Here is a 25381-nt window from a genome sequence, read left to right on the forward strand (position 1 = left end):
TGCCGTATTGTTATTAATTAGTCGTAAATTCATAATTAATTTATAAATAATTTAACAACAAAATGGTAAATAATATTAATAAATAGTTATTATTCATAAAATATTTCTCTTCTTAAAGAAATTGTATTAAAGATGGAGACTAACAATGAATATAGTAAATGAAGTAGAAAAAAATTGTTTATAACATTTAAAAATTAAATAATAAACAATTACAGTAAGTGTGCATTAGATTTTCATATTTTAGTACCTAACGATTGGAATCTAGAAATATCGCAAACCTATGAAAATAAACAAAATTGCTGACTAGGGGATTCGAACCTACGACCTACGGACTTACAGACTAACGCTCTAACCACTATGCTAACGACACGTGTGTACAGAAAAGTATTAATATCTCAGTATCATTCAGACATACAATTATTGAGTCAAAGATGAGAAAAAAATAGGGATACGTTAGAAATAATAAATTAAACTAAATTTTTAATAATTAAATTAAATTACTTTATTCATAGTAAGAAGTATAATAGTATTTTAATAGGAACCAAATTATTATTGAGATTAAAGTTTAAATTTTGTTTATAATTTTAATTTGTTTAAATAATGTATTATTTACAAAGTTAGACAATTGTGTTAAATTGTTATTATTAAATTTAATAAGAATAAAAAATGAACAACTGAAAAGTAAAATATTAATTTTTTTCAATAAATTTATATTTATAAACATTTATAAACTTTTTTTATAATTTTTTTCAAGTTTATGTCAAAAAAGCAATGTTGGCAAAGAGCGTTGTGAACAATTTTTCTATACTCAGCCAGCACTTGCCGCCGTGGCTTGTCTAAGCTTTGGCGAAACAAAAATTCTGTACTGCGCCAGCACTAATTGTCGAGGCTCGGCTAGAATACGCCGAACAATCGTCTGAGTACTAAGCCAGTGGTGAACATCGGCACTACACTGGCATTTCCCATTGGGCGTACACTGAAAAAAATATATTTATGATACTACCATAAATATGGATAATACTCACATATTATATTGGTGGATATGGGACAGCCTTACAGTATTGCCGTTTCAGCTATACGCAGTGTAGAACAGCCATATGTATGTGAAGAACACAAATACTGTATTTGAAGAACAGAAATACAGTATTTTTGTTTCAGCTATACGTCCTTACTATACTCGTATGACAAAATCGACACACTGAGAAAACTGCACGGAGAAAAAAATCAGGGCTTTTTAGCATGGAGTGGTCTGTACCTTTAGCGCATGGGCGCTTTCTTACGGAGAAAGAACGAATTTGTACGATTGCAGCAAGAGCTCGCCCTATTTTAGTAAGGAGCCTTGCTGCAATCGTACGAGTTCGTTCTTTCGCCGCAAGGAAGCGCCCATGCGCTAAAGGTACAGACCACTCCATGCTACAAAGCCCTGATTTTTTTCTCCGTGTGGAGAGTCAAATTCAGAGGTTCAAAAAGTGTATGTTTCCTTTGCTTATGAATGTTACGTACAAGGTACTTAACAGGTACTATTTTATTATTATTTTTCTTTTTAATAAAGCTACAAAAGATAGGACAGAATTTATAAAACATAAATTCCTATATATTTTATAATATTGTTTATAAATTATATGCATAAATTTATAAACATTATTAATACTTAAAATTTTATATAATAAAAGAAACCTCTATTTGAAAATAATTAAAGGTAATGCATTTCACACATATGCATTAAGACGACCTAGGTGTATACGTTCACATCCACTGATTCCGCTGGCTAAAAGATCTAACACGACCACACCCTTGAGTTCTTCGCGTTACGGGCACACATACAAGCATGCTACACATGCCTCTGCTCATTGCCTTGTCTCTCCTATTGTCTTTCCTTGTCTCTCCTTCCTTTTCCCCTTTAGGCCTACATACTTAGGGACTAGAATATCATAACAAATGCACATGCATTTGGAGGCTGACTCAACGCTTTATGAAGCGTATATATTTTATTCGTTTTATGCACTATGCCAAATTTACAGAAAATAACACAGGCCAACAAAATTTGATTTAATTTACTTTCCAAGAATCAGACAATACTTTTCCGAAGGATTTCGACGTGCTGAATCCGAATCTGGCCTCAAAATAGACCCATCACGTCAGGTTTTCGAGATATTTTAACCTAAAAGTGCAAAAAACCTGTTTTTAGTCATATTTGATGTCATGTAACATCAAGAGATAATTCTTTCATTTAAAAAGTCAATATTGCGTCTAAAAGTGCTACTCTTCCCCTTTAATATCCATTTTGAAAATTTAAAAAATCTTCATTTGTCTCTGAGTAATCGTTCATTGAATTTTTTGAGTTTGGCGAATTCTTCGAAAACTAAGTAGAAACACAAAACTTCGATAATAAAGCAGATTTTAACTACAAACATCTAAATTTTAAATAGTTCTAAGGATTTTCGATATAACTGAATACAAATTCGATATCAGATTAACAGAATTCAAAATGGCATATTTGAGGAAAATACAATCAATTTGAAATAAATCGTCTGCCATATTGTATACGCCATTTTGAATTTTGTGAATCTAATATCGAATTCGTATTCAGTTATATCGAAAATCCTCAGAACTATTTAAAATTTAGATGTTTGTAGTTAAAATCTGCTTTAGTATCGAAGTTTTGTCTGTTTCTACTTAGTTTTCGAAGAATTCGCCAAACTCAAAAAATTCAATGAACGATTACTCAGAGACAAATGAAGATTTTTTAAATTTTCAAAATGGATATTAAAGAAGAAGAGTAGCACTTTTAGACGCAATATTGACTTTTTAAATGAAAAAATTATCTCTTGATGTTACATGACATCAAATATGACTAAAAACAGGTTTTTTGCACTTTTAGGTTAAAATATCTCGAAAACCTGACGTGATAGGTCTATTTTAAGGCCGAATTCGGATTCAGCACGTCGAAATCCTTCGGAAAAGTATTGTCTGATTCTTGGAAAGTAAATCTTGTCGGCCTGTGTAATTTGATAATAGCTAAACATTTTATTGTAACTTATTGTTAACAATAAAATGCCGGAGGACTGTAAGTTGCATGTATATGTGTATATGTATAATTATGAATGCAAAATACATATACTAGTAACTTATAAAATGTAGGACCAATATAACTTTATTTATACAACTTATATTAAACACTTATAACTATAAATAAATTATAATTATAAATAAAAAATTCTTTCTTTACAATATAATTATAATTTATATATTTAGTTATAAAAATTGTTTCTGATAAGTATCAAATTAACAACGCCGTTTCCGTTCTCACGAAAACTGCATGCAATCAGAAACGTCAGCATAGTGCAAAGTCCAATGGGCCTGAAGAATTTCCCTACTTCTAATTCTAAAAATCCTTATACACTGAGAGAAAAGAAGGTGCACTGCTGTTCATTTGGAGGTTGTGTATAGCAATTAAAATTTGGATCAACTGCGCACTCTAAAGGGGCGTGTAACGCGCCCCTTTAGAGCGCGCTGCTGACTCTTGACTCTTGGGACGCAGTGAGACCGCATGGTCAAATAACCTAGGTTATGGAGACCATGCGAGCTCACTGCGTCCCATGTCAAGAGTGCGCAGTTGATCCAAATTTTAATTGCGATACACAACCTCCAAATGAACAGCAGTGCACCTTCTTTTCTCTCAGTGTAGTTGACAAATTTACCCCACTTTGACATCAGGACAAGGAGTAGAGGCTTGTCGCAAAATTTCTATCGCTGCTGTACAATTTTCCTCTTCAAGCGATCAACACCTGTCCTGGCTGCTGCCTGACAGATCTGTTGATCGCAAGAAAGTAGGAAATGCCGCGACTAAGCCCGTCTGCGCGTCGGACTCCCGCGTATAACATATCAAGTACAACGCGAAAGGCAGACGAAAAATGTAATAGAATCTTCTAACCGACGGAGTCTAGTGAGAGCTGTTTTGAGTGAGATTCCAATTAATTAAATATTTAACAATTGTGAATCTTGTTTGTTAATCGGCCAGTCCGTACGTTTAGTACCTGCGCCGTCTCAATGCAGTGGCCCCACAAAATTCGCGACTTCGCGTAAATAAAAATTGGTCGCATAGACGACTTAATTTTCGACATTCAACTTGTGTTTTGCCCGATGGAGGATCCCTGTTTCTCGACCGGCCAGTCCGCGCGCGTAGCGCCTGCGCCGTCTAAAAGAAATTATGCCCTGTCGGTAGGATTAAGGATTTTAGCGGTAAGTCTGTATCGTTTCAATGATTTAATGTTACTTTCAACTTTAATTCTCTTTCAAACATGTGCAAGTTTGTAAATTTCTTAAAATCTTGTTAAAATAAAATTTTAATGTGAATGCCAAATCTGATTTTATTTATTTTAAAACTCCTGAAATAAATAAAGTAAATTGAAATAATTATTTATCAGAGTTAAAACAAAGCAGAAACGGTAACTTTTAAAAGTAGGATCACGAACCCACACAATTAAACAGGGCTTTAAAGACCCTGGCAGCTTGGTGCCTCCCCAAACCGAATTTAAATAAGAGCCATCTCAAAAGCTCGAATAAAAGGAACAACATAAATTTATTATTCTGGTTTGTAACAATGAAGAGAGTTAAATAGTCTTTCTAAAATAAATTTTGAATTGATAATGGAAATCTACTTATATATTGGGATCTGAAATCACGTGAAACTGACCCACCTCTTAGCCTTTTTGTGGCAACCATCTTGGATTTTATCTTTTTCTTGAACGTATATCAGAAAGAGACGAAACGAAAGATGGCTACCACAACAAGGCTCTCACTAAATGGCGTATCGTAGTATTTCAGATCCCAATTCTCTCCCATTATATCTGAGGGTTAAAAGTTGCGCAGAAAATGTGTACGATCTGATGCGCGCGAAATTATTTTTCTGACATTTTATGTATTTAATTTAGGGGTTAGGTTGCCATATTTATTTATTTCGCGCCGGATAAGGAAGGGATATCTCAAGATGGTTAATTTGTCCCTCTGTTAGAGAAATGGCACGAATATCTGTCAATGGTGAATTTGAACATTTAGATTGTTATCCAATAGCTAACTCTCAAATATGAACGATTTGTCCCTCCAGATGTTTAGTCCAATACTCCAGTTTTCTCAGTGCAATATTATTTTTTTCAGTGTATAATTAAAATTTGTTTAAATACTAAAACTTTTATAAAGTTTTATTTGAAAATAATTTAATTTTTTAAAGTATTTTATTAAAATTTTTGAAAATTGAAATTTTAAAAATGTTAGTTGCAAATTTTTAAAAAATTTAATCAAAGAATCTTCAAATGAAAATTTTAAAATTAATAAAAATATATTAGCTTCAAAAAATTATATTAAAATATTTTTTAAAAATGTCACTCTTAGAATTGTTTTGTTATCATTTTTTAAAATTCAATTATTAGTATTACCTATTATTGAATTAAAAGTTATGAAAAAACTACTTTTTTTTAGACTTTTTATGAAATTTATGAAAAATTTTGTATAATACAGTATTTATAATTGAAGGGTGGCATGACAAAAGGGGTCAAGCAACAATTTCATGATTTTACAAGAAACGAAAAAAATGTTTTTGCTTTACCAGTAGAAATACAATTTATGAAGATAAACCTATATATTAGTGAGAAAAATAAGTAAAAGTGGACTATTTTAGGGTTACGTCAAATGCGCATATTTTGTTATAAAATTAATTGTTAAAAAAATATACAGTTTAAAGAAAAACTGAAAAATTAGTTTTTTAATATTAAATTGACGAATCGAATACAAAAAAGTTTGCTTAAAAAAATTTGTTTCTTTTCACGAAAATTGTTAATTAAATGTTAACTTTTGAAAGTAAACAGTACAGAAATTTTCAAATGCAAACTACAAACAGGAATATTTAAAAATTAACAGATATTTAAATTATTGAAAATTAGATAAAGAATAAAACTATTTCTAAATAAACATAACATTTTTCAGCGAAATTTAATATATATTTAATGATATAAAAAAGAAAGCAATATTTTTAACCATATTAACCTATTCATAATAATATTTATTTCTTTTGTTTTTTAACTAAATTGCATTGTAAGTAAAAATTTAGGCTATTTTTTATTCTTATTTTTGTTAAAAACGAGTTTAAAAAACAATTTACAAGAAAATACTTTTTCAGAAATGTAAATGAATTTATCTGATTTTCGAAAAAAAATCTCAATTTCGAAAAATTGTTGCTTGACCCCTTTTGTCATGCCATCCTTCAATTAAAATTCTTTTAAAACTAAATTATTTTTTAATATTTTCAAAAAAAAATTCTTTTGAAAAATTCAATTATTTTTAATATTGTTTTTTGAAAACTCATTTATTAGGTCCCTGAAGTTCCTATCGATGCTTAGTACACTGTAAAAAATTTAGGGAGTTGACGGTCACTGGAGTTGGGAGTGAAATTTTTCGAGTTAAAAATCAACTCTAAAAGGGAGTTAATTATAGAATCCCCTGCACTGCAAAAAGAAGTATCTTAATTTAAGATGTTTTGGTAGTCATTTCCAAGATGTTTTGGTAGACACTTTTTAGTTACTTGAAACATCTTAATTTAAGATGTTAAAAGTATCTTCGTACACATTTTCTGTGTATTTTTGGGGCAAAAAGTTTTTGAGGTTAACTATGGGCTCTTATGGAAAACACTTTATGTATCTTAGTTTTTAGTAACTTACACACTTATGGCGCATCTTACGATTCTCAAGTAACTTATCGCTAAACATCTTATTGCAACAGAAACATCTTAATTTAAGATAAAACTATAAAAAAAAGTATCTTAAAAAAGTATCTTACTTTTCTAAGATGGTAGAAATATCTTCATCACTGCTAAAACGTATAAAGCATCTTAAATATCAGTAAGATGCTTTAGAAAACATCTTATTTTAAGATGTAAGATACCATTTTTCCATCTTACATCTTATTTTAAGATATCAAAAAAGACTCCTATTTTTGCAGTGTGGGGATAGTACAAATTTAACTACCTTTTTTACAGTGTATCGAACAATATTTTTCTCACGAAACCGAACAAAATGGCTTAAGGAGGAATGGTATAGAAATTCAAAACATTCAGAATCTTTTGATATTTTTCGAAATGATTTGCTTTTATTTAATAAAATTATCCCCCAAATTTCAGAATTTTTCACTAAATAGTTTACAAGTTAAAAATTATTTAATCTAACATTGCCTCTTATGGAGAGAGCACGAATTTTCATGTTTATCATTAAAAATTTAATACTTAAAACATTCAGAATTTTTTGTAAAAATTTCATCTTGAAGGTCAAGATTTAAGCTTTATTAATCACAAAGGTTCTTTTTTATTCACTAACTAGTTTAAAAGTAATTAATTAGTTTCTGGAAGAAAACTAATTTTATGATAGACAAACAGAAAAAACGTGGCAACACTGCATATAAAAACTCACATGTGACAGCTATTTAATGGTACATATTCTATTGAAAATACCCATATGGGAAACCACATGGGAAACCACATGGGATCCTATGTCAAAAACCATGTAAAACCCTACTTCCATGAAGGAAACCACGTGGTTTACCATGTGGTTTCCCATGTCAAACCATATGGGAAATTGAGACAGGATTTTAGTTAGGAATAGACATGGGGAATTTGAACAGTTCATCTATGCATAAAACCATACCAAATCCCACATGTTTTTCCCAGTCAAATCCTAAACCGAATCCCATGTGAAAAACAGTATCATTTATTTATAATTATTTCCCCAAGTCAATCCCCAAGTGAAAAACAGTATCATTTATTTATAATGATTTTCCCATGTCAAATCCTAAACCAAATCCCATGTGAAAAACATTATCCGCCTTATTGAATATCCCTACATGGGAATCCACTTGAAATTTTACAAGGGATTTCACATAGGATTTTATATGGGAATTAGCATAGGATTTAATGAGATATCACATAGTATTTTATTAAAGATCCAATGAAGAAATTTTCAAAGGATTAAAAATTATTTAATAAAAAATTAAATAATAAATAGTATTAGTGTTACAAGTCATCAAAAAAGTAAAAAAACGATCATTTGAAACACGTCCTCTCTGCTACAGGTTCTCAGCTTTTATATACTTCCAGAATCGTCTCAACAGCGAGAGAAATCACTTTCGCCACCTAGCAGTGAAAGTATAGGAGCGACAGTAATCTTTAACATTACTAAGGAAACCATGTGAAATACCACGTAGGATTCCATGTGGTTTCCTACGTGGGGATTTACATGGGATTTTACTTAGGAATTTAAGTAGAAATAAATTCCCAAATGAATTCCTAAGTAAAATCCCATGTAAATCCCCACGTAGGAAACCACATAGAATCCTACGTGGTATTCCACATGGTTCTCTCGCTGTTGAGACGATTCTGCAAGTATATAAAAGCTGAGAACCTGTAGCAGAGAGGACGTGTTTCAAATGATCGTTTTTTTACTTTTTTGATGACTTGTAACACTAATACTATTTATTATTTAATTTTTTATTAAATAATTTTTAATCCTTTGAAAATTTCTTCATTGGATCTTGAATAAAGTACTATGTGATATCTCATTAAATCCTAGGTGAAATCTTGCATGAAATCCTATGTCAATTCCTATACAAAATCCTATGTGAAATCCCTTGTAAAATTCCAAGTGGATTCCCATGTAGGGATATTCAATAAGGCGGATAATGTTTTTCACATGGGATTTGGTTTAGGATTTTACATGGGAAAATCATTATAAATAAATGATACTGTTTTTCACTTGGGGATTGACTTGGGAAAATAATTATAAATAAATGATACTGTTTTTCACATGGGATTCGGTTTAGGATTTGACTGGGAAAAACATGTGGGATTTGGTATGGTTTTATGCATAGATGAACTGTTCAAATTCCCCATGTCTATTCCTAACTAAAATCCTGTCTCAATTTCCCATATGGTTTGACATGGGAAACCACATGGTAAACCACGTGGTTTCCTTCATGGAAGTAGGGTTTTACATAGTTTTTGACATAGGATCCCATGTGGTTTCCCATGTGGGGATTTTCAATAGGGTAGAACCAAGAGATGGCGCCAAAGGTACCAAAAATGACAAATTTTCATTATTTTTAACCACATAAATGCAAATTAGAGATCCTCAAGGGAGAGTTGACGCAAGTTAAGGTGAACGGTGATTGGTGGTGGGTATCCGGAAGCGGATGTTCAAATAATTGGCGCGAATCGCGTTTAAATTCAAAATAAAGAATACAGTAATAATACAAATATTTATTATTTTATCAGTATAAGAAATAAAATGAATTTATTATTACGTTATTAATAGTCATTAGTAAATAAGTGAAATACCTAATTAATGCCGTTTAAGGGAATCATTTGTAGTGGAGTTAGTGCCTTTTAATTAACATTGAATTCTTTGAAGGGCATTAAAGGGGTTTCAAATTCTGGTCACGTGGTTACAGAGAATTGAATTGGATAGAAATTATCAATTTAACAATAGAAAAGGAATTCATTAAGATTGCGGACAAAAACGGAATTGGTTTGGAATTTAAGAGCATAAAAGTACCAATCCACTTTAATTCACCACTTATTACTGGGAACTTCAGGAACCTTATTTATTTTCAATACTTATAGATGGTCTTTTCCTTCTGGATGATCTGTTATATGATCTACAAGTTGCATATCATCTTGCAAATCTTCATCACTTAATTCTGGATCTAAATTATTCTTCAAAACCCCATTTTTAGGGTTCCGTACACCTACGGTGTATCGGCGGAAACCTATTGGTGAGACTCTGTTGTCCGTAGCCAAATCGTGTCCCCCCCTAGCGGCTAAACTACTTGACCTAAAGAGCTCAAATTTGGTCCAGATATGTATTTTCACTCGTAGATTACAGGAAAAATATAGCGAATGTAATTGGACGTGATGGGCATTGCGTTGTCAAGGAAATAACAAGATTTTTGGCAAAAAATGCATAAAAAGTGACCATTCCCCCCCCTTAACTTCTAAACTATTCGACATGGAGAGCTGAAATTTTGCATGCTGGTGTATTTTTACTCGAATATTACAGGAAAAATATAGAGAACTTGATATGTAATGATGGCCATAGCGTTGTCAAGGAAAAACTAAAAAATTAAAAAAAAAAATTTGTTTTCCCTAACTTTTACATTATTTGACCTAATGAGCTGGAAATTGGTATCCTGATGTATTATTACAGTCTGACGACAAAAAATTTATTTAAGAAACTTTTCAAAAAAAAAAATTTTTTTTTAATTTTTTTTAGTTTAAACACGTGGCATTAAATATTTTAAGGAAGAGTGAAATTTTATGAGAATAAATGAGAGATTGTTTTCTGACTTTAATTTCTTAACTAAAAATAAAAAAAAATTGGACAAGTGCGAGTTGTACTCGCACTGCAATGGCGGGTTCCGTACACAAATATTAAAACAATACTTGCAACATTTGTCGGTAATTAGTAGAATTAAAATAAACAATTAAAAAAATATATTAAAATCATTTGATAAGAAGAAATAACTAAAAAAAATTAAAGTATTGTATATCTAATATTGTAAACAATAATAAGCAGAGGAACAAAATTTTCAAAATTATAGTTCCTCTGCTTATTATTGTTTACAATATTAGATATATACAATACTTTAATTTTTTAGTTATTCTTTTTTATAAATAATAAAGTGGATAATTTTGTGGCCTTTGGTCCAAGAAGATGTAGTTTTTTAGTGTATAAATTTAATATTTATTCTCAAATGCATTTTCGCCATAGAACATGGCTCATCAGGACTACAAAAGAAATATAGGCAAATATTCTTAGCATTATAGGCATTTCCAACATAAGACATAAAAAAAGATAGCAGACGACTTACCGCATTATAATGGAAAACATAAATTTAAATAAGAATTTATTATTATGGAGATTTGACAGTACGAAAGTTCCCGGTTAAAACATAACCTCAAGAGTCAAGTCATTCTATTATAAAAGTCGTGTAAATAAAAAATTATGCTATGACATCTTTGGTTTTAGGAACATCGCATAATTTAAATGTTCATATAACATCCAACCTAAGTCATAATATCACCTCAAAAATAATAAATTAAACATTAAAACTTTTAAAAAAAGTAGTAGCTAAGAAAAAAAAGCATGCTCCCATATATATAGTGACTTGAACACAGAAGCAGTATGTAAGCCTTGAGTTTGGACACGTCTGTCACATGTTAAAGTGCTACATATATGAATATATATAATTTCAGAAGCCTTCAAAAAAATAAAAATTTCCGTTGTCTGAGATCGAGAAGTCATTTACCGTAGCTTTTGGTGCGCTAAATCCAAATTAACATTTAACTAAAACCTCCCATCACGTCAGGATTTTGAGAAAATTTGGGGTAAAATACCCAAAAATAATTTTTTAGTAGTTTTTGAAAATTTCTACTGGGTAAATCCGACGTGCTAGAGACTTGTCATATGAGTTAAATTAAAGCTTGAACCCTCTACTTTACGAAAATATAGCGATATTGACAACAACAAACTAAGTTAACTGTCAAAATTGATTTTTCAACATTGTTCTGCATACACTGTAAAAAATTTTGTGGTGAAAATTCCCCAAAATTCTGTTGACGCAACTTTGAAGGCATTTTGTGGAATATGTCCCAAAATTTTCCCCAAAATTTTGTGAAATATTCACCAAGATTTTGGTGAAAAGTTTACCCAGGAAATTTTGTGGAAATTTCACAAATTTTTATGAATATTCTGTAATTTTGTTGGTGAATTTTCAACAACAGTTTTGAAAAAATCCACAAATATTGGTAACGTTTTCCTAAAATTTTGTGGTGAATTTTCAATCAAATTTCCTTAAATATTTGTGAATGTTCCCTACAATATTTTGATGGATTTTTACTAGAGTTTTAGAGAAATTTCACAAATGTTTGTAATTGTTATACTATATTTTTGGTATATTTTCTTCAGGATTATGTGGATTAAATTAAATTTTATTATATATTTACTTAAAAATGAAACCATGTGTTTAAATGAAAACTAATATATATTTTTTATTAGTTGCAATACTTAAGGTAATCTTAAGTTATAATACATTATTATATACAATAATACACGGAGAAAATTTGTTCCTTATATTTTACCGAATTTTTCAATAAAGTTGGGATATAGTAGCATAATCGTAATTTTTAATAATTTTTATATTATTTTTTCGGTAACAATATTTAAAATCTAATGTGATATCTTTATTCCTTAAGAACTAGTACTATAAAAGTTAAAAAAAATTGAAACTGAACGTTTAATGTAAATTAAATAAATACCTCCTTGATGGGCACTAACGTTTCAGGAATAGTTCGGTAAGACTTTCTTGACTTGCCTAAAGTGTTAGTTTTCAGGAATAGTTCGGTAAAACTTCCTTGACTTGCCTAAAGTTTTAGTTTTCTGGATTAAAATACTTTATTTCAAGTGTCCCGCAGTCAAATGTAAGACTTTCACACTAATAGTTGATTTTTCCAACTTATTTAGACTTAATTAATAATCATTTTATTATTATTTAAATTAAAATTCAATTAATTAATTATTTTAAACACTTATTAATTGCCAAATCGATACTTCAATGTAATACAGTCCTATCTTCTGGTAATATTTTGTACAGTCCTATCTTCAGGTGATACTTTGTATCGTGCTGTCAAAAAGTAGGGTTAATGTATTAGCTGTTTTCTAAATGCATTAAAGTGGTTAAATTTTATTAATTCACACTAAATTTTTATATATTATGATAAAAAGTATCTCTTAAAATATAAAAAAATTAATGTTTTGAATGTAATCAATATTTTAAGTACCGTAATTTATTTTTTTTATTCATACCACAATCTGTCAAATTATAGATAGCACGGTACAAAACATCACCTCGAGATGGGACAGTTTAAAGTATTACCAGAAGATAGGATTGTATCACACTGAGGTATCGAAATATGTAATAAATGCTTTCAAATCATATAAAAAGAAAATATAAAATAGCAATAACATACTTATTTTTTTAACATATAATTTATTCATTTTAATTAAACATGAATAATAGTAAGTAAGTAAGCAAGTAAGTAAGCAAGTAAACATAAGTAAGTAAGCAAAAAGGAAATAAATAAGTTATCAATTAAACATATAAGTAAGTATGTAAGTAAGTAAATAAGTAGGTAAGCAAGTAAGCAAAAAGGAAATAACTTGCTTGCTTACTAGCTTACTTTCTTATTTGCATACTTAGGGGAGACCGGGGCGTAATGGCTAACTTTTCACTCTTTGTGGTTTTACTCGGACATTTTTGTTCTAATTGAATGTTTATCTCCCATAAAAGTTACTCTGGTATCTCAGCTTTCTTTTAAGACTACAAACGTTCCGATATGACTCTTATTTTTTATTCTACAACAGTTTTTCTGGAGCAATGCAGAACTCCAAAATACGGCCCGAACCGGGGCGTAATGGATAACTCCCGGGGCGTAATGAATAATGATTGCTAATTATTATCTACAGTTTCCAATCTTATTGTATATTGTAAATTAAGGTTCCTGGGTATTCAGTGAGTGCAATTTTTATTTAGCAATACTTCTCCTATCGCTTTTTCAATAATAACCTGTGATATTGGCACTCTCTTCATTTTTTTGTAATTTCTCTTTATAATCGTAGCTTGAAATCTACTATTTGTAAATTTTAGACCAAAACTTAAAAATTTTGATAAAAACACCTAAACATACTTAAACTAAGTGACAAGTAACCGCGAAAACAAACCTACACTTCGCCGATATGGTAGGTTGCTTTTTATACATATAGCGTATTGCATTAGCCAACACGCCCCGGGAAAAACTAGCCATTACGCCCCTGGGGTACTCGGCAAATATTTGGCTTTTCTTTAACAATACCGGAAGTGTGAATCAAAAATCTCGAATTGTCCCTTAAAAACAAACGTGTCAAGATCGAAACCTCATTTCAGTTTTTTTTAAAGCTATTTTTGAAAAAAATAGAACGAAAAAACGAAAATTTTGAAAAGTTACTTTCGTATGTCAAAAATAGTTTTTCTACTATATTTCTTACAATAATGATTAAATATTAATGAAACTTCCGACAAACTTGCAGTATACCAAGTACAATAACTTGTCTATTGTGCGAAATTATTACGATTTACGGTTTTTAAACAAATTACAATTATTCATTACGCCCCTTAGCCATTACGCCCCGGTCTCCCCTACTTACTTATTTCTTTCTTGCTTACTTTGCTTACTTGCTTACCTACTTATTTGCTTACTTCCTAATTTCCTTCTTGCTTACTTGCTTGTTTCCTTTTTGCTTACTTACTTCCTTATATGCTTGCTTGCTTACTTTCTTATTTCCTTCTTGCTTACTTTGCTTACTTGCTTATTTCCTCCTTGCTTACTTTTCTTACTTGCTCATTTCCTTCTCGATTACTTACTTTCTGATTTGCTTACTTTCTTACTTGCTTATTTCCTTCTTGCTTACTTTATTCCTTATTTGCTTACTTGCTTATTTCCTTTTCGCTTTTTAATACCTCACAATTATTATTTAATATTTCAGAAAGATTAATTTTCTATTAATTAATTTAATAATTTCCAACTTGCACTTTTAATATGTATATTTTTAATTTTAAACACAAAAATTTGAGAATGATAAGGATTTTCATAAATTATTGTTTTATTCCATTAAATACAAATTTAAACATTTTTCTTTATAATAATAAAAACATAATTTAAAAATATTTCATAAATTGACCTTGAATATAGTTAGAAATGATTCATTAATATAAATAATTTTTAATTTTGTACAACGATAGTTTATTAATTTGAATCTTTCTCACAAGCGGTGAAATAAAATTGAGATTAATATATAAGGACAGTTGAAACTTTCTGAAGCATTAATGTGATGTGTGTATTAGTGTATGCGTTTAGAATGTACTGTAGGCAGGTGTATCAATTAGTATTTGTTCGCAAACAATTGTAGGGGGTTTAGGTAGTGATTAAAGTAGGTAAATTGAGAGTTACGGCAGTATTAATATAGATCTACTGAAGTAACATTATTTTTTATTTTTGTTCTTCAAGTTTTACCGAACTTTCAGTAAATTGCAACTCGTCAGTTTTACCGAAGACTTTATCTTACGTTTTACCGAACTATTCAATAAATTGCAACTCGTCAGTTTTACCGAAGACTTTATCTTACGTTTTACCGAACTATTCAATAAATATGAATGTAGCGAGCACTTGGCTTACGTTTTACCGAACTGTAAGTGAAGCGCTAATACATGCCCAGGTGCGATTTTTTGGTCGGCCCATAGTTGGGCCAACTTTTACAAAGTCGGTCCAACTTCTCGTGCCAGAGGTTGGGCCAACCATACAGATGATAACGGCGACCGTCTAATGGCGACGATGGTTGGTCCGACAACTCATAAGGAAGTTGGCCCAACTTACAATGCATATGTTGTGCCAACTATACATTTCAATGGTTGGTCCAAAGACTGACGCCAAAGTTGGCACAACTTTAGATGCGTAAGTTGGGCCAACCACAATTTTCAAAGTTTGGCCAACTTCAACAGCCAAAGGTAAAAAATTATTAAAAAACTACATTATTTAAACAATTAACACGTTATTATTAGCGGGGCATCAGATATAACCTTACCCTATTATTATTAAACACAATCTCATACATACATTTTCGAAAATATCTATCGCTCGCTGGGATCGAACCCCTAACCTAACGCACCGAAGACTTATACACTGACCACTACGCTACGCTCACATGGGAGTGCATAACGCAAAATGTATATTTAAGCTGCAACAGTCGGGCCAACCGTGGCCCAGAGTTCGGCCAACCAAGAAAGTTTAAGTCATTTAAACCGCATTTGACAAAGTTTTGCCAACCGTTGGGCCAACCGTGGACCAGAGTTCGGCCAACCAAGAAAAATCAAGTCAATTAAACTGCGTTTCACAAAGTTTTGCCCACCGTCGGGCCAACCGTGGCCCAAAGTTCGGCCGACCAAGAAAGTTTAAGTCAATGAAACTGCGTTTCTAGAGTTTTGCCAACCGTTGGGCCAACCGTGGGCCAGAGTTCGGACAACCAAGAAAGTTTAAGTCAATTAAACTGTGTTTCACAAAGTTTTGCCCACCGTCGGGCCAACCGTGGCCCAAAGTTCGGCCAACCAAGAAAGTTTAAGTCAATTAAACTGTGTTTCACATAGTTTTGCCAATCGTTGGGCCAACCGTGGCCCAGAGTTCGGCCAACCAAGAAAGTTTAAGTCATTTAAACTGCGTTTCTAGAGTTTTGCCAACCGTTGGGCCAACCGTTGCCCAGAGTTCGGCCAACCAAGAAAGTTTAAGTCATTTAAACTGCGTTTCTAGAGTTTTGCCAACCGTTGCCCAGAGTTCGGCCAACCAAGAAAAATCAAGTCAATTAAACTGCGTTTCACAGAGTTTTGCCAACCGTTGGGCCAACCGTGGCCCAGAGTTCGGCCAACCAAGAAGGTTTAAGTCAATTAAACTGCGTTTCACATAGTTTTGCCAACCGTTGGGCCAACCTTTGTCGCCAAAGTTGGCCTGACGGTTGGTTAAACTCTGCATTTAATGGTTGGCTTGCAAAGTCGGGCCAACTGTGGGCACAAGTACTTGCCAAAGTTGGGCAAACTCTGGCAACCAAAACTTTGCTTGCCAAAGTTAGGCCAACCTTCAAACTCTGGCGGCCAACCTAAATTCGCACCTGGGTGTATCGTTAGCTTTATGATTTTTACATTATTTTTCAATGCAATTTCTTTTACAGTCTAGTTCTTGAAAAATTACTGTTTTGACACTTCATCCCAGTTTTACCGAACTAAATTCAGTAAAATTTCAGGAATAAATTTTCTCCGTGTAATAATAATAATAATAATAATAATAATAATAATAATAATAATAATAATAATATACAAATAATATAATACAATATTATTTTATTTTCTTATAATATATATATGATAATATATTTTTTAAAGTACAAAAATTTCCATTAAAATCTATTATGTTATTTATCAATCAGTCAGACTTTGCATCGCTGACCATTTTTCTTGTATTTTTCATCCACTTTCTTGTCCTTTCATGAGATTAATATCCAATAACATTCTGAAAAGTTGTTAAAAGATTTATTAAATCAATAATTAGTCTTATTCCATTTCGCTCATTACGATCAACGGAGCGCAGTTACTATTAACTTATCGTTATTAAATATTATTTACCTACCTAATACGTATTCTTTAAAGATAATCCATAAATTTTTCACAATTTTAAAACTTCACTTACACAAAAAAAATTTTTAGCACGAAAGATGTAGATTCGACTCTAGCAAATGCTTAAGAGCAACTGACGCGGCGAATGCTGACATTCGGAAATTTTGTGGAAAATATTTGAGATCTCTAAATTTTTCTTCTGCACTTTTCAATCCCCCATCTTTCTATCTTAATAAAACTATACGAAAAAAACAGGCACCGAAAAACTCATACAATAGACTCTTTTGTAACAAGAAACCAGTATAGTTGGTCATCCTAAGAAACCACATGTTAAACATATTTTCTAAAAAGCGAATATTCTTCCCTAAAGCATCTTTTATTTTTTCTTCAAAACGAAAATATTTACAAAATATAGTATATACATAACTAATTTTTGAAACTCATTCAATTTTACAATGAAATAAGTAAACATTTTTTGTTAATAAAAATGCACAAAAAGTATTTTTTTCCTAACTTTCATATTTTATTAATCCACAAATTTTATTTTGAAAAAACTATTGGATATATTATGTAATTTAATTAAATAATGTTAACATAATTATAAGTCTAAAGGCAATAAATATTCCGTAATAATTTATTTCTCTAAAAACTTAACTCGAGAAGCTTGGCTGACTTTTTTAGGATTCGGTGGAAAATATGTAAATAAAATTAAATCAAATAAAAGTAATTTTAATTAAATAAAAAGTTGTTGAAAATTAATTAATATTTTGTTGAATATGTTTTTCCCTAAAAAGTTAGTGAATATTCACCAATTTATAAAAAGTATTCCTTAAAATCTGGGGAATATTCATCAACTTTTTGGGGAAAATTATATTCATTAGAATTTTGTAAAATTTTCACCAAATTTTAAGAGATATTCACCAATTTTTTTGGGAAAAGTACTTTTCCCAAAAAATGTGTAATATTCATCATAAAAAGTTAGTGAATATTCCCCAAATTTTTTACAGTGTACAAATTGACCTAAATACAACTATTTAAAAAAATGATTGGATTCGCTAAGAATTTGATACTCGGGGGTTTTCGGGATCGCTGATTACGAATATGACGTCAGATTTTCAAAACTCAAAATGTTGGATCCAATATGGCGATCGACTTTTAAAAATCGATTCAATTTGCCTGAAACTCGTTACTCGAGGGGTTTTGGGGTCGCTGATTACGAATCTGTCCACAGATTTTTTTTATTTTGTCATCATATTCGCAATCAGGGACCCCGAAACCCCTGAGTAACAAATTTTAAACCAATCCAATCATTTTTTAAAACAGTTGTATTTACAAAAACTAAAAAGTGATTTTTGGAACTTATAGGGGAGAGTGGGGCAAGACGGGGTACCGGCCCTATTTAACAAACGAATTAACCAATCGCGATTATATTTTACATAATACTGCACCGAGACGATAGTTTCTTGTTTACAAAACCTAAAAGCCATAAGAACAAATCTTTTATCTGTTTTACTAAAAAAACTGTTTTCGACGATTTTCTTGGGAATTTTTCACTATTTTTAGGAGGTGTTTATTTATTTAAGAATAATAGTTAATGAACTATATAAAATTTTTTATAACTGGCAAGGGTTACAGAAGAAGGAAAGCATATGTTTTTTTCTTTGTTGAATCGTAAATTGTAGTAATTAATCATTTTATTCAATTTCGTAGGTGCGGGCAAGATGGGGTAGGGGAGAGTGGGGGAAGACGGGGTTCACAAATTAAGCAAAAAAAAGAGAAATAAGAGAAGTTAAGAAAACTACTAAAATCAAGACTGAATAAAATAAGAGTGACCAAAAAGAAAAAAGCTTGTCAGGTTAAATCATCAATTAGCGATGGTAAAGTGGAAAATACACCTTGTCTCTATTGTAATGGTTATTATTTATACTCAAATGAAGGCTGGGCTGCTTGTTCTGTCTTCGGCCAATGGGCTTTGTGCAGTTGTGCTGTTGTCGATGTCGAAGATGAAGATGCAACCTTTACTTGTAAAATTTGTCAACAGAAATAGGTTGCTTTTTTAGTACCGCGCCGGTGGGGGAAGATGGGGAGATTTGCAATTTTTTCCATATTATTAATTTTATGATTTTTTAAGAAACAGATGGCCTTTGTACGCCTTTATTACTAAAGACTGATTCCCAAAGATGGTTATTAAATATGTAAAATAATAAAATATATATTCGATAATTTTTGCTTTTTTGCGCTTTAAACCTTACGTACCCCATCTTGCCCCACTCTCCGCTACCCCCACATTTCTCAAAATCATGAACAAAATTATCTATAAAATATTTGTCTAAAAAATTTATAATAACGAAAAATCAGCAGTCTTCTGAATCAAAGCTTCCACATTAAGATACACTCCATTACAATTTTCACAAGAAACTTTGTAGATTACATTAGTTTTTTCAAATTTCGGAATTTTATCCTTAGGTGAAGGTAATAGGAAATTTTGAAATTTATTAGGGGTTGAAAAATTGACCGAGATTTTTAATGCTTTACATAAACAAATTATAGATTGTGCCATGTCAGGAATATATGGAATAACCAATGTTCTAAAAATATCATAATTTTTTTCCCGATAATTATTATTTTGCTTTTCTTGTATGTTTATAACATTGATTCTTCTTTCCATATTACATTTAATAAAACCATAAGGGTAATTATTCTTTATTAGTATTTGAAAGACAATATTTAAATTCTCTTTTTGATAGTGTGGTTCAGAATACTTAATTGCTTTGTCGGTAAGCGAAAAGACAATAGCTTTTTTTATATTTATGTGGTGATTTGAGTAATAGTTTAGACAACGGCCGGAAGCAATTGGTTTTTGATACCAATTTATTTCAATGAACCCCTTAGAAAAAGTTAATTTTAAATCTAAAAAATTTATTTCTTTGTTTTTTGATTCTTCTAGTGTAAACTGTAAAGAACCACCTATTTTATTAAAGTCACTCAAGATGTTGTTTATCTTCGATTTTTTGATACACAAAATGGTGTCATCGACATAGCGAAAATAAAAAAGGACTTGCAATGAGCTATTCTTTAGGATATTTTCTTCTATGTCCTGCATTACAATTTCAGCTATGGACGAGGATATTGGTGAGCCCATTGGTGTACCAAATTTTTGTTTGTAATAATTATAGTTGTATTGAAAATAGGCATTACTTGTACAAAAATCTACTGCTTGAAGGAACTGTGCACAATTTAATTTTGTAAAGTCTTTTAACGCATCCCATTTTTTCTTTATAAGATCAAGTACAATTGAGGGATCAATGTTCGAGAACATGGCAATTGCATCTAAGGAGACTAGTGTGTGTGTGTCGGGGATCGGGAAATGTTTAATTTGTTTAATTAATTCATCGCTGTTTTTTATAATGCGTTTAGATTTGCATGTTATTTTGTTAATTATTGATCCTAAAAATTGAGAAATGTTATAAAGTGGTGAGTTTATAAAAGAAGTGACTGGTCTAACAGGAAAATTTTCCTTATGAATTTTTATTAGACCATAGAATCTAGGTGGTAGACTATTTTTTCTTTCTAAAAATTTTTTAGTTTTATCATCAATCACCGATGCACACCACCAATCATCAACCATGTTGTTAAGGGTAGATTGGATGGAATTTGTGGGGTTTTTAACTTGGACATAGGTGTCGTTGTCACTTAGGAGTTGTTCGATTCTTTCGTTATAAAACTTTTTTTCAATTAACGTGACGTTTCCTTTATCGGATTTAGTAAAGAGCAGTTCTGGATTATTTTTAATGAATTTTTTTGTTTTTTCAATTTTGTAATCTAAATATTTATCATTAGGACTCCAAATGATTTTAGAAATGATATATTTTTTTATAGAGAAAGTTAAATTTGATCTTAAGTGATTTAGGTCCATTGGACTAATTCTCAAATTACCACATTCAATGTTAGTTAGTATATTTTTTAAAGGAAAATTAGATTTATTAATTATAGGGGGTGCAAAATTTCCACCCAAGGATAAAATGTCGAGTACATTGTTAGGAATAATTTTGTTTGTTAGGTTTTTCACAAAGCGATCGTCGTAAAACCCTGGAAGTGTCACTTGTTCCGATGTCAATTTTAACCGGGAACTTTCGTACTATCAAATCTCCATAATAATAAATTCTTATTTAAATTTATGTTTTCCATTATAATGCGGCAAGTCGTCTGCTATCTTTTTTTATGTCTTATGTTGGAAATGCCTATAATGCTAAGAATATTTTCCTATATTTCTTTTGTAGTCCTGATGAGCCATGTTGTATGGCGAAAATGCATTTGAGAATAAATATTAAATTTATACACTAAAAAACTACATCTTCTTGGACCAAAGGCCACAAAATTATCCACTTTATTATTTATAAAATTAAGGTCCTTTAAAAAAACTTCAATTGTTATTCTTTTTTATCAAATGATTTTAATATATTTTTTTAATTGTTTATTTTAATTCTACCAATTACCGATAAATGTTGCAAGTATTGTTTTAATATTTGTGTACGGAACCCGCCATTGCAGTGCGAGTACAACTCGCACTTGTCCAATTTTTTTCATTATCTACAAAAAATATAATTATTTAATCAAACATTTTAAAAAATTCCTTTATTAAAACGCAATAAAAAATGTATGTTTACCTTCACTTCCAATTATATTCTGTAATTTTTTATCTTTTTTCTTAAGCTCTGAGATTTTGTGAGATATATAATTTGAAACTTTTAGTTTCTCCATTTCGGCAAAATTGGCATCTTTTTTTGAAATGTTTTTAATCCAAAAGGAGGTAATGTCTATCATTGATAAAAAAAAAGTAAAGTTTACATTTCAAACAAAATTTTCAATAATTTTCTAAAAAGTTTTGATGGCAATTTTTCTTACCTCTAATTGCCATTATTTTAATAGAATCCAACTTTGAGGGTGGTTTTGCATTAGGAAACTTATTTTTAATTCTATTGGATAAGCCACCTGTCACTGTGCTTGCACGTAATGCCTCAATTCCAAATACTGTGATTGCAATTTCCTTAACAAATAAAGATGGTGTCATTCGGGACCTTCCTGCTATTGCATCATAACATGTCTTTTTAATCCAAATATTACGGCCCAAATGAATCTGTGAAAATGAATATTTTAAACATGTATTAATGTTTAATTTAAATATTTCTATTGAATTATCTTTCTACAAAGAAGGTCGCAATTAGTGATTGATTAGAGTTATGAAATATAACTTTCTTCAAAAACCAAATATGCTACTAAATTGTAATAATATTCTTACATATACATATAGTGACAAATGTGATAAAATATTTTTTAGTTTTATAAATTTTAAAAAGGCTTATTCCCTGATATAAACTTTAAATACTTTTTGGAGATTATAGGATATTAGTGTAAGAAATTATTTAATTACTTCAACTGTTACCTCTTCTCCTCGAATTGCACCGCTTTTATCTGCACATTCCTTTCCGCACTTGCGTTTGCTACTTCTGTTACTTCCGTAGTCAAATCTTGTAAATATGCTGTAAAAATTTTAAATTATTAGATTTTAAGTACAAGATAAATGCTATTTAAGCTATGGACAACTAACACTTACATTGTATATTTGAAAACTGCCCTATTACTTTCCTTTGTAACTCAACATTCAAAGAAAATAGAATATTTTTTTGATCCATTTCATCACGCAATTGACTTTTTAGCTTAGCATTCTCTAGCAACAATTTCTTAATCTGCTGTTCCTTCTCTTTTAATTTTAATTTTAATGCATTAACTGTTGAACCTTCAGATTGTACATCTTCTTTTGGAATTTGCTAGAAGTACATATAATAATTTGTGTTTATTATCATTATTATTCAATTTGACCTAATTCTAAGTACATATTCTATGTGTTTCATATAGACAAATGTAGAACTTACCTTTGATGTTTTCTTTACTTCATTTATTGGTGGTTTAGAAGTAGCTAGTTTAACCACGCGTACTACAGCCTTAGTCATATTATGCATTTCGGTTTCGGGCTTTGTCATATTTGAGGCCGACGTTTCACCTACTGATTTTAATTTTGACAGCTTTTGTAGCAAAATGTTTTCATTATCATTTTTATTCATCTGTAAATGTCACATTAAAGACAATGGTTGTAATCAAAATAATTTTTAAGGTAATAGCTGAATAAAAAAATAATTTTTGTATAGAAATGTTATGCCGTACAAAGGAAAACATTTTAAAGAAAAAATATATAAAAAACATGCTATATACCTTGCGTTTAAGGTTCTTCTTTTGATTCTCAAGGTCAGTTTCTGTATCAGAGGACGCAGACTCCAAACCTTTGTAATTAGGAATTACAATTCTCTTATTTTTTTAGCCACCATATAATTTGTAACACTTTCTTCAGTTCCTAAAAAGAAATTCTAATGGTAAATAACTTCTAGTATTACTTTCATATTTAGAATTGATCCTAACCTTTAAAACATAAAATTTTTTTAATAATTATATATTCTGCAAATTCAACGTAATCTACCTAAATCATTAACAAGGTTTGTCACAATCTTACTGCAATCATGATGTAAGCTTACGGCAATCTTGTTGAGAAATATTACTCGAAAAATGTTCTGTTTCTGTTTTCTTTCAAAGATTTGCCCCTATATGAGTTCAATATTTTCAAAAAAACGTAAATAATTTTATGTTAAATATGTGTTTTTCATTGTTTATAATCATTATAAACATTAATTTTTTGTTGTAAAAAAATATTCTCCAAGAGAATTTATGAGAATTTTTGTGCTTCTGTACGAAACATAGTTTCTATAGTAAAGTTTATCTTATTTGCGGATAATTCGTTGGTGTATCGCACTTTTGTCTGCTATTTTTAAATAATTAGTATTATATTTATATTAGTAGGATTAATAATGATTACTTTTAAAAAATATTAAATCTAAATTTATTAAATCATCTTAAAAACATTATTCATTTCATTCAAATTACTTTAAGTATTTTATACCAAATTTAACTTTTATTTTATACAACCCTACTGACAATCCCTGTATAAGATCTTGTACAAGAAAATGCACACGTTCAGCAGCTGAACTTGTACAAGAAAATATACATTTTCTTGTACAAGTTCAGCTGCTGGACGTGTGCATTTTCTTGTACAAGATCTTATACAGGGATTTTCAGTAGGGAATATTATTGAAATTATTGTTTTTTCAGTGAAAGGGAAACATAGGTTTTTTATTTACAAAAATATTAAGTTATTTATTTATTCTAACGAAATTTTATTGTTACGGAATTATTTATTTTATTTATTAATATTATGTAATGTTAATTATTTAATTAATTATTATCAATTTTAATTTATAAAATTTGTTTTTATTTTAAAACAGATAAGTGCGCGCATGCATTTAAATGCAGAGAAAATTCTCCTAAATTCTGCGGAAGGAGAATATTCTCGGTCATATTCTGGAGAATATAACCGGATTTTAAATTACCGAGAATTTTGCATCTCTAACGATAATATCATTTTGCTACTGGGTAAAAGCTTAGATGGTAAAAAGATTTTTTTTATTTTACTTCTAGAGTTAACTTTTAAAGATATTTTGAGCAATGTAAAGACAACAGTTAAACAGGGTGTCTACATTTGTTTAAAAAATTTTCGTCATTCTCCAAATAATTTTTCCAGGTTTATCATTTTTCATCTTAAATTTATCTGATTTTAACCTTAAATAAATTTACGGATGGCTACAAAAATTCACTTTTTTTATGAAAATACTCTTTTTTAAGTTTAATTGTGATTTTGACGAGAATTGTTTTTAGATTTTGAACGTTATTGAACTTTGCAAGAAGAATTTTATTAATTTTGAAAATAATTGAATTTTTGAAATCATTTGTAACTTCTCCAAAATTAAATTTTTAATAGGTTTTTAACTAAAAATTTCCTACAAATCCATTATTTTTAATAAAATTAATTAAATATATATTGACAAATTTAAGTAATTTCAAGATGAATTTGAATTATTAAAATTTTCCAAAAATCCAAGTTCATTAACATTTCTAATTAAATTTATTCAAAATTGAAATTTTAAAA

At 30.0% G+C, this 25381-nt stretch overlaps 4 protein-coding genes across 4 annotated transcripts in view; 1 reads left to right on the plus strand and 3 right to left on the minus strand.

Annotated features, from left to right (window-relative positions):
• LOC122513098 overlaps positions 1-25381 on the plus strand; it is a 162233-nt gene that overhangs the window by 4223 nt on the left and 132629 nt on the right. The window lies entirely within an intron of this gene.
• Positions 948-22360, minus strand: LOC122513101. The gene is made up of 3 exons (XM_043629351.1): positions 22195-22360; positions 21957-22106; positions 948-976 (listed from the first exon to the last, which is right to left on the minus strand). Exons 1-3 carry the CDS (start codon positions 22358-22360, stop codon positions 948-950), a joined length of 345 nt encoding a protein of 114 aa, XP_043485286.1.
• Positions 22101-23650, minus strand: LOC122513099. The gene is made up of 5 exons (XM_043629350.1): positions 23560-23650; positions 23223-23411; positions 22904-23117; positions 22733-22829; positions 22101-22426 (listed from the first exon to the last, which is right to left on the minus strand). Exons 2-5 carry the CDS (start codon positions 23409-23411, stop codon positions 22375-22377), a joined length of 552 nt encoding a protein of 183 aa, XP_043485285.1. The 5' UTR covers positions 23560-23650; the 3' UTR covers positions 22101-22374.
• LOC122513097 overlaps positions 23563-25381 on the minus strand; it is a 190944-nt gene continuing 189125 nt past the window's right edge. The window contains exon 6 of the mRNA XM_043629347.1: positions 23563-23698. The gene's annotated coding sequence lies outside the window, so the exon portion shown is untranslated. The remainder of the gene's footprint in view (positions 23699-25381) is intronic.

Source organism: Leptopilina heterotoma, unplaced genomic scaffold (assembly GCF_015476425.1).
Source record: "Leptopilina heterotoma isolate Lh14 unplaced genomic scaffold, ASM1547642v1 Lhet_134, whole genome shotgun sequence".
Taxonomy (NCBI): domain Eukaryota; kingdom Metazoa; phylum Arthropoda; class Insecta; order Hymenoptera; family Figitidae; genus Leptopilina; species Leptopilina heterotoma.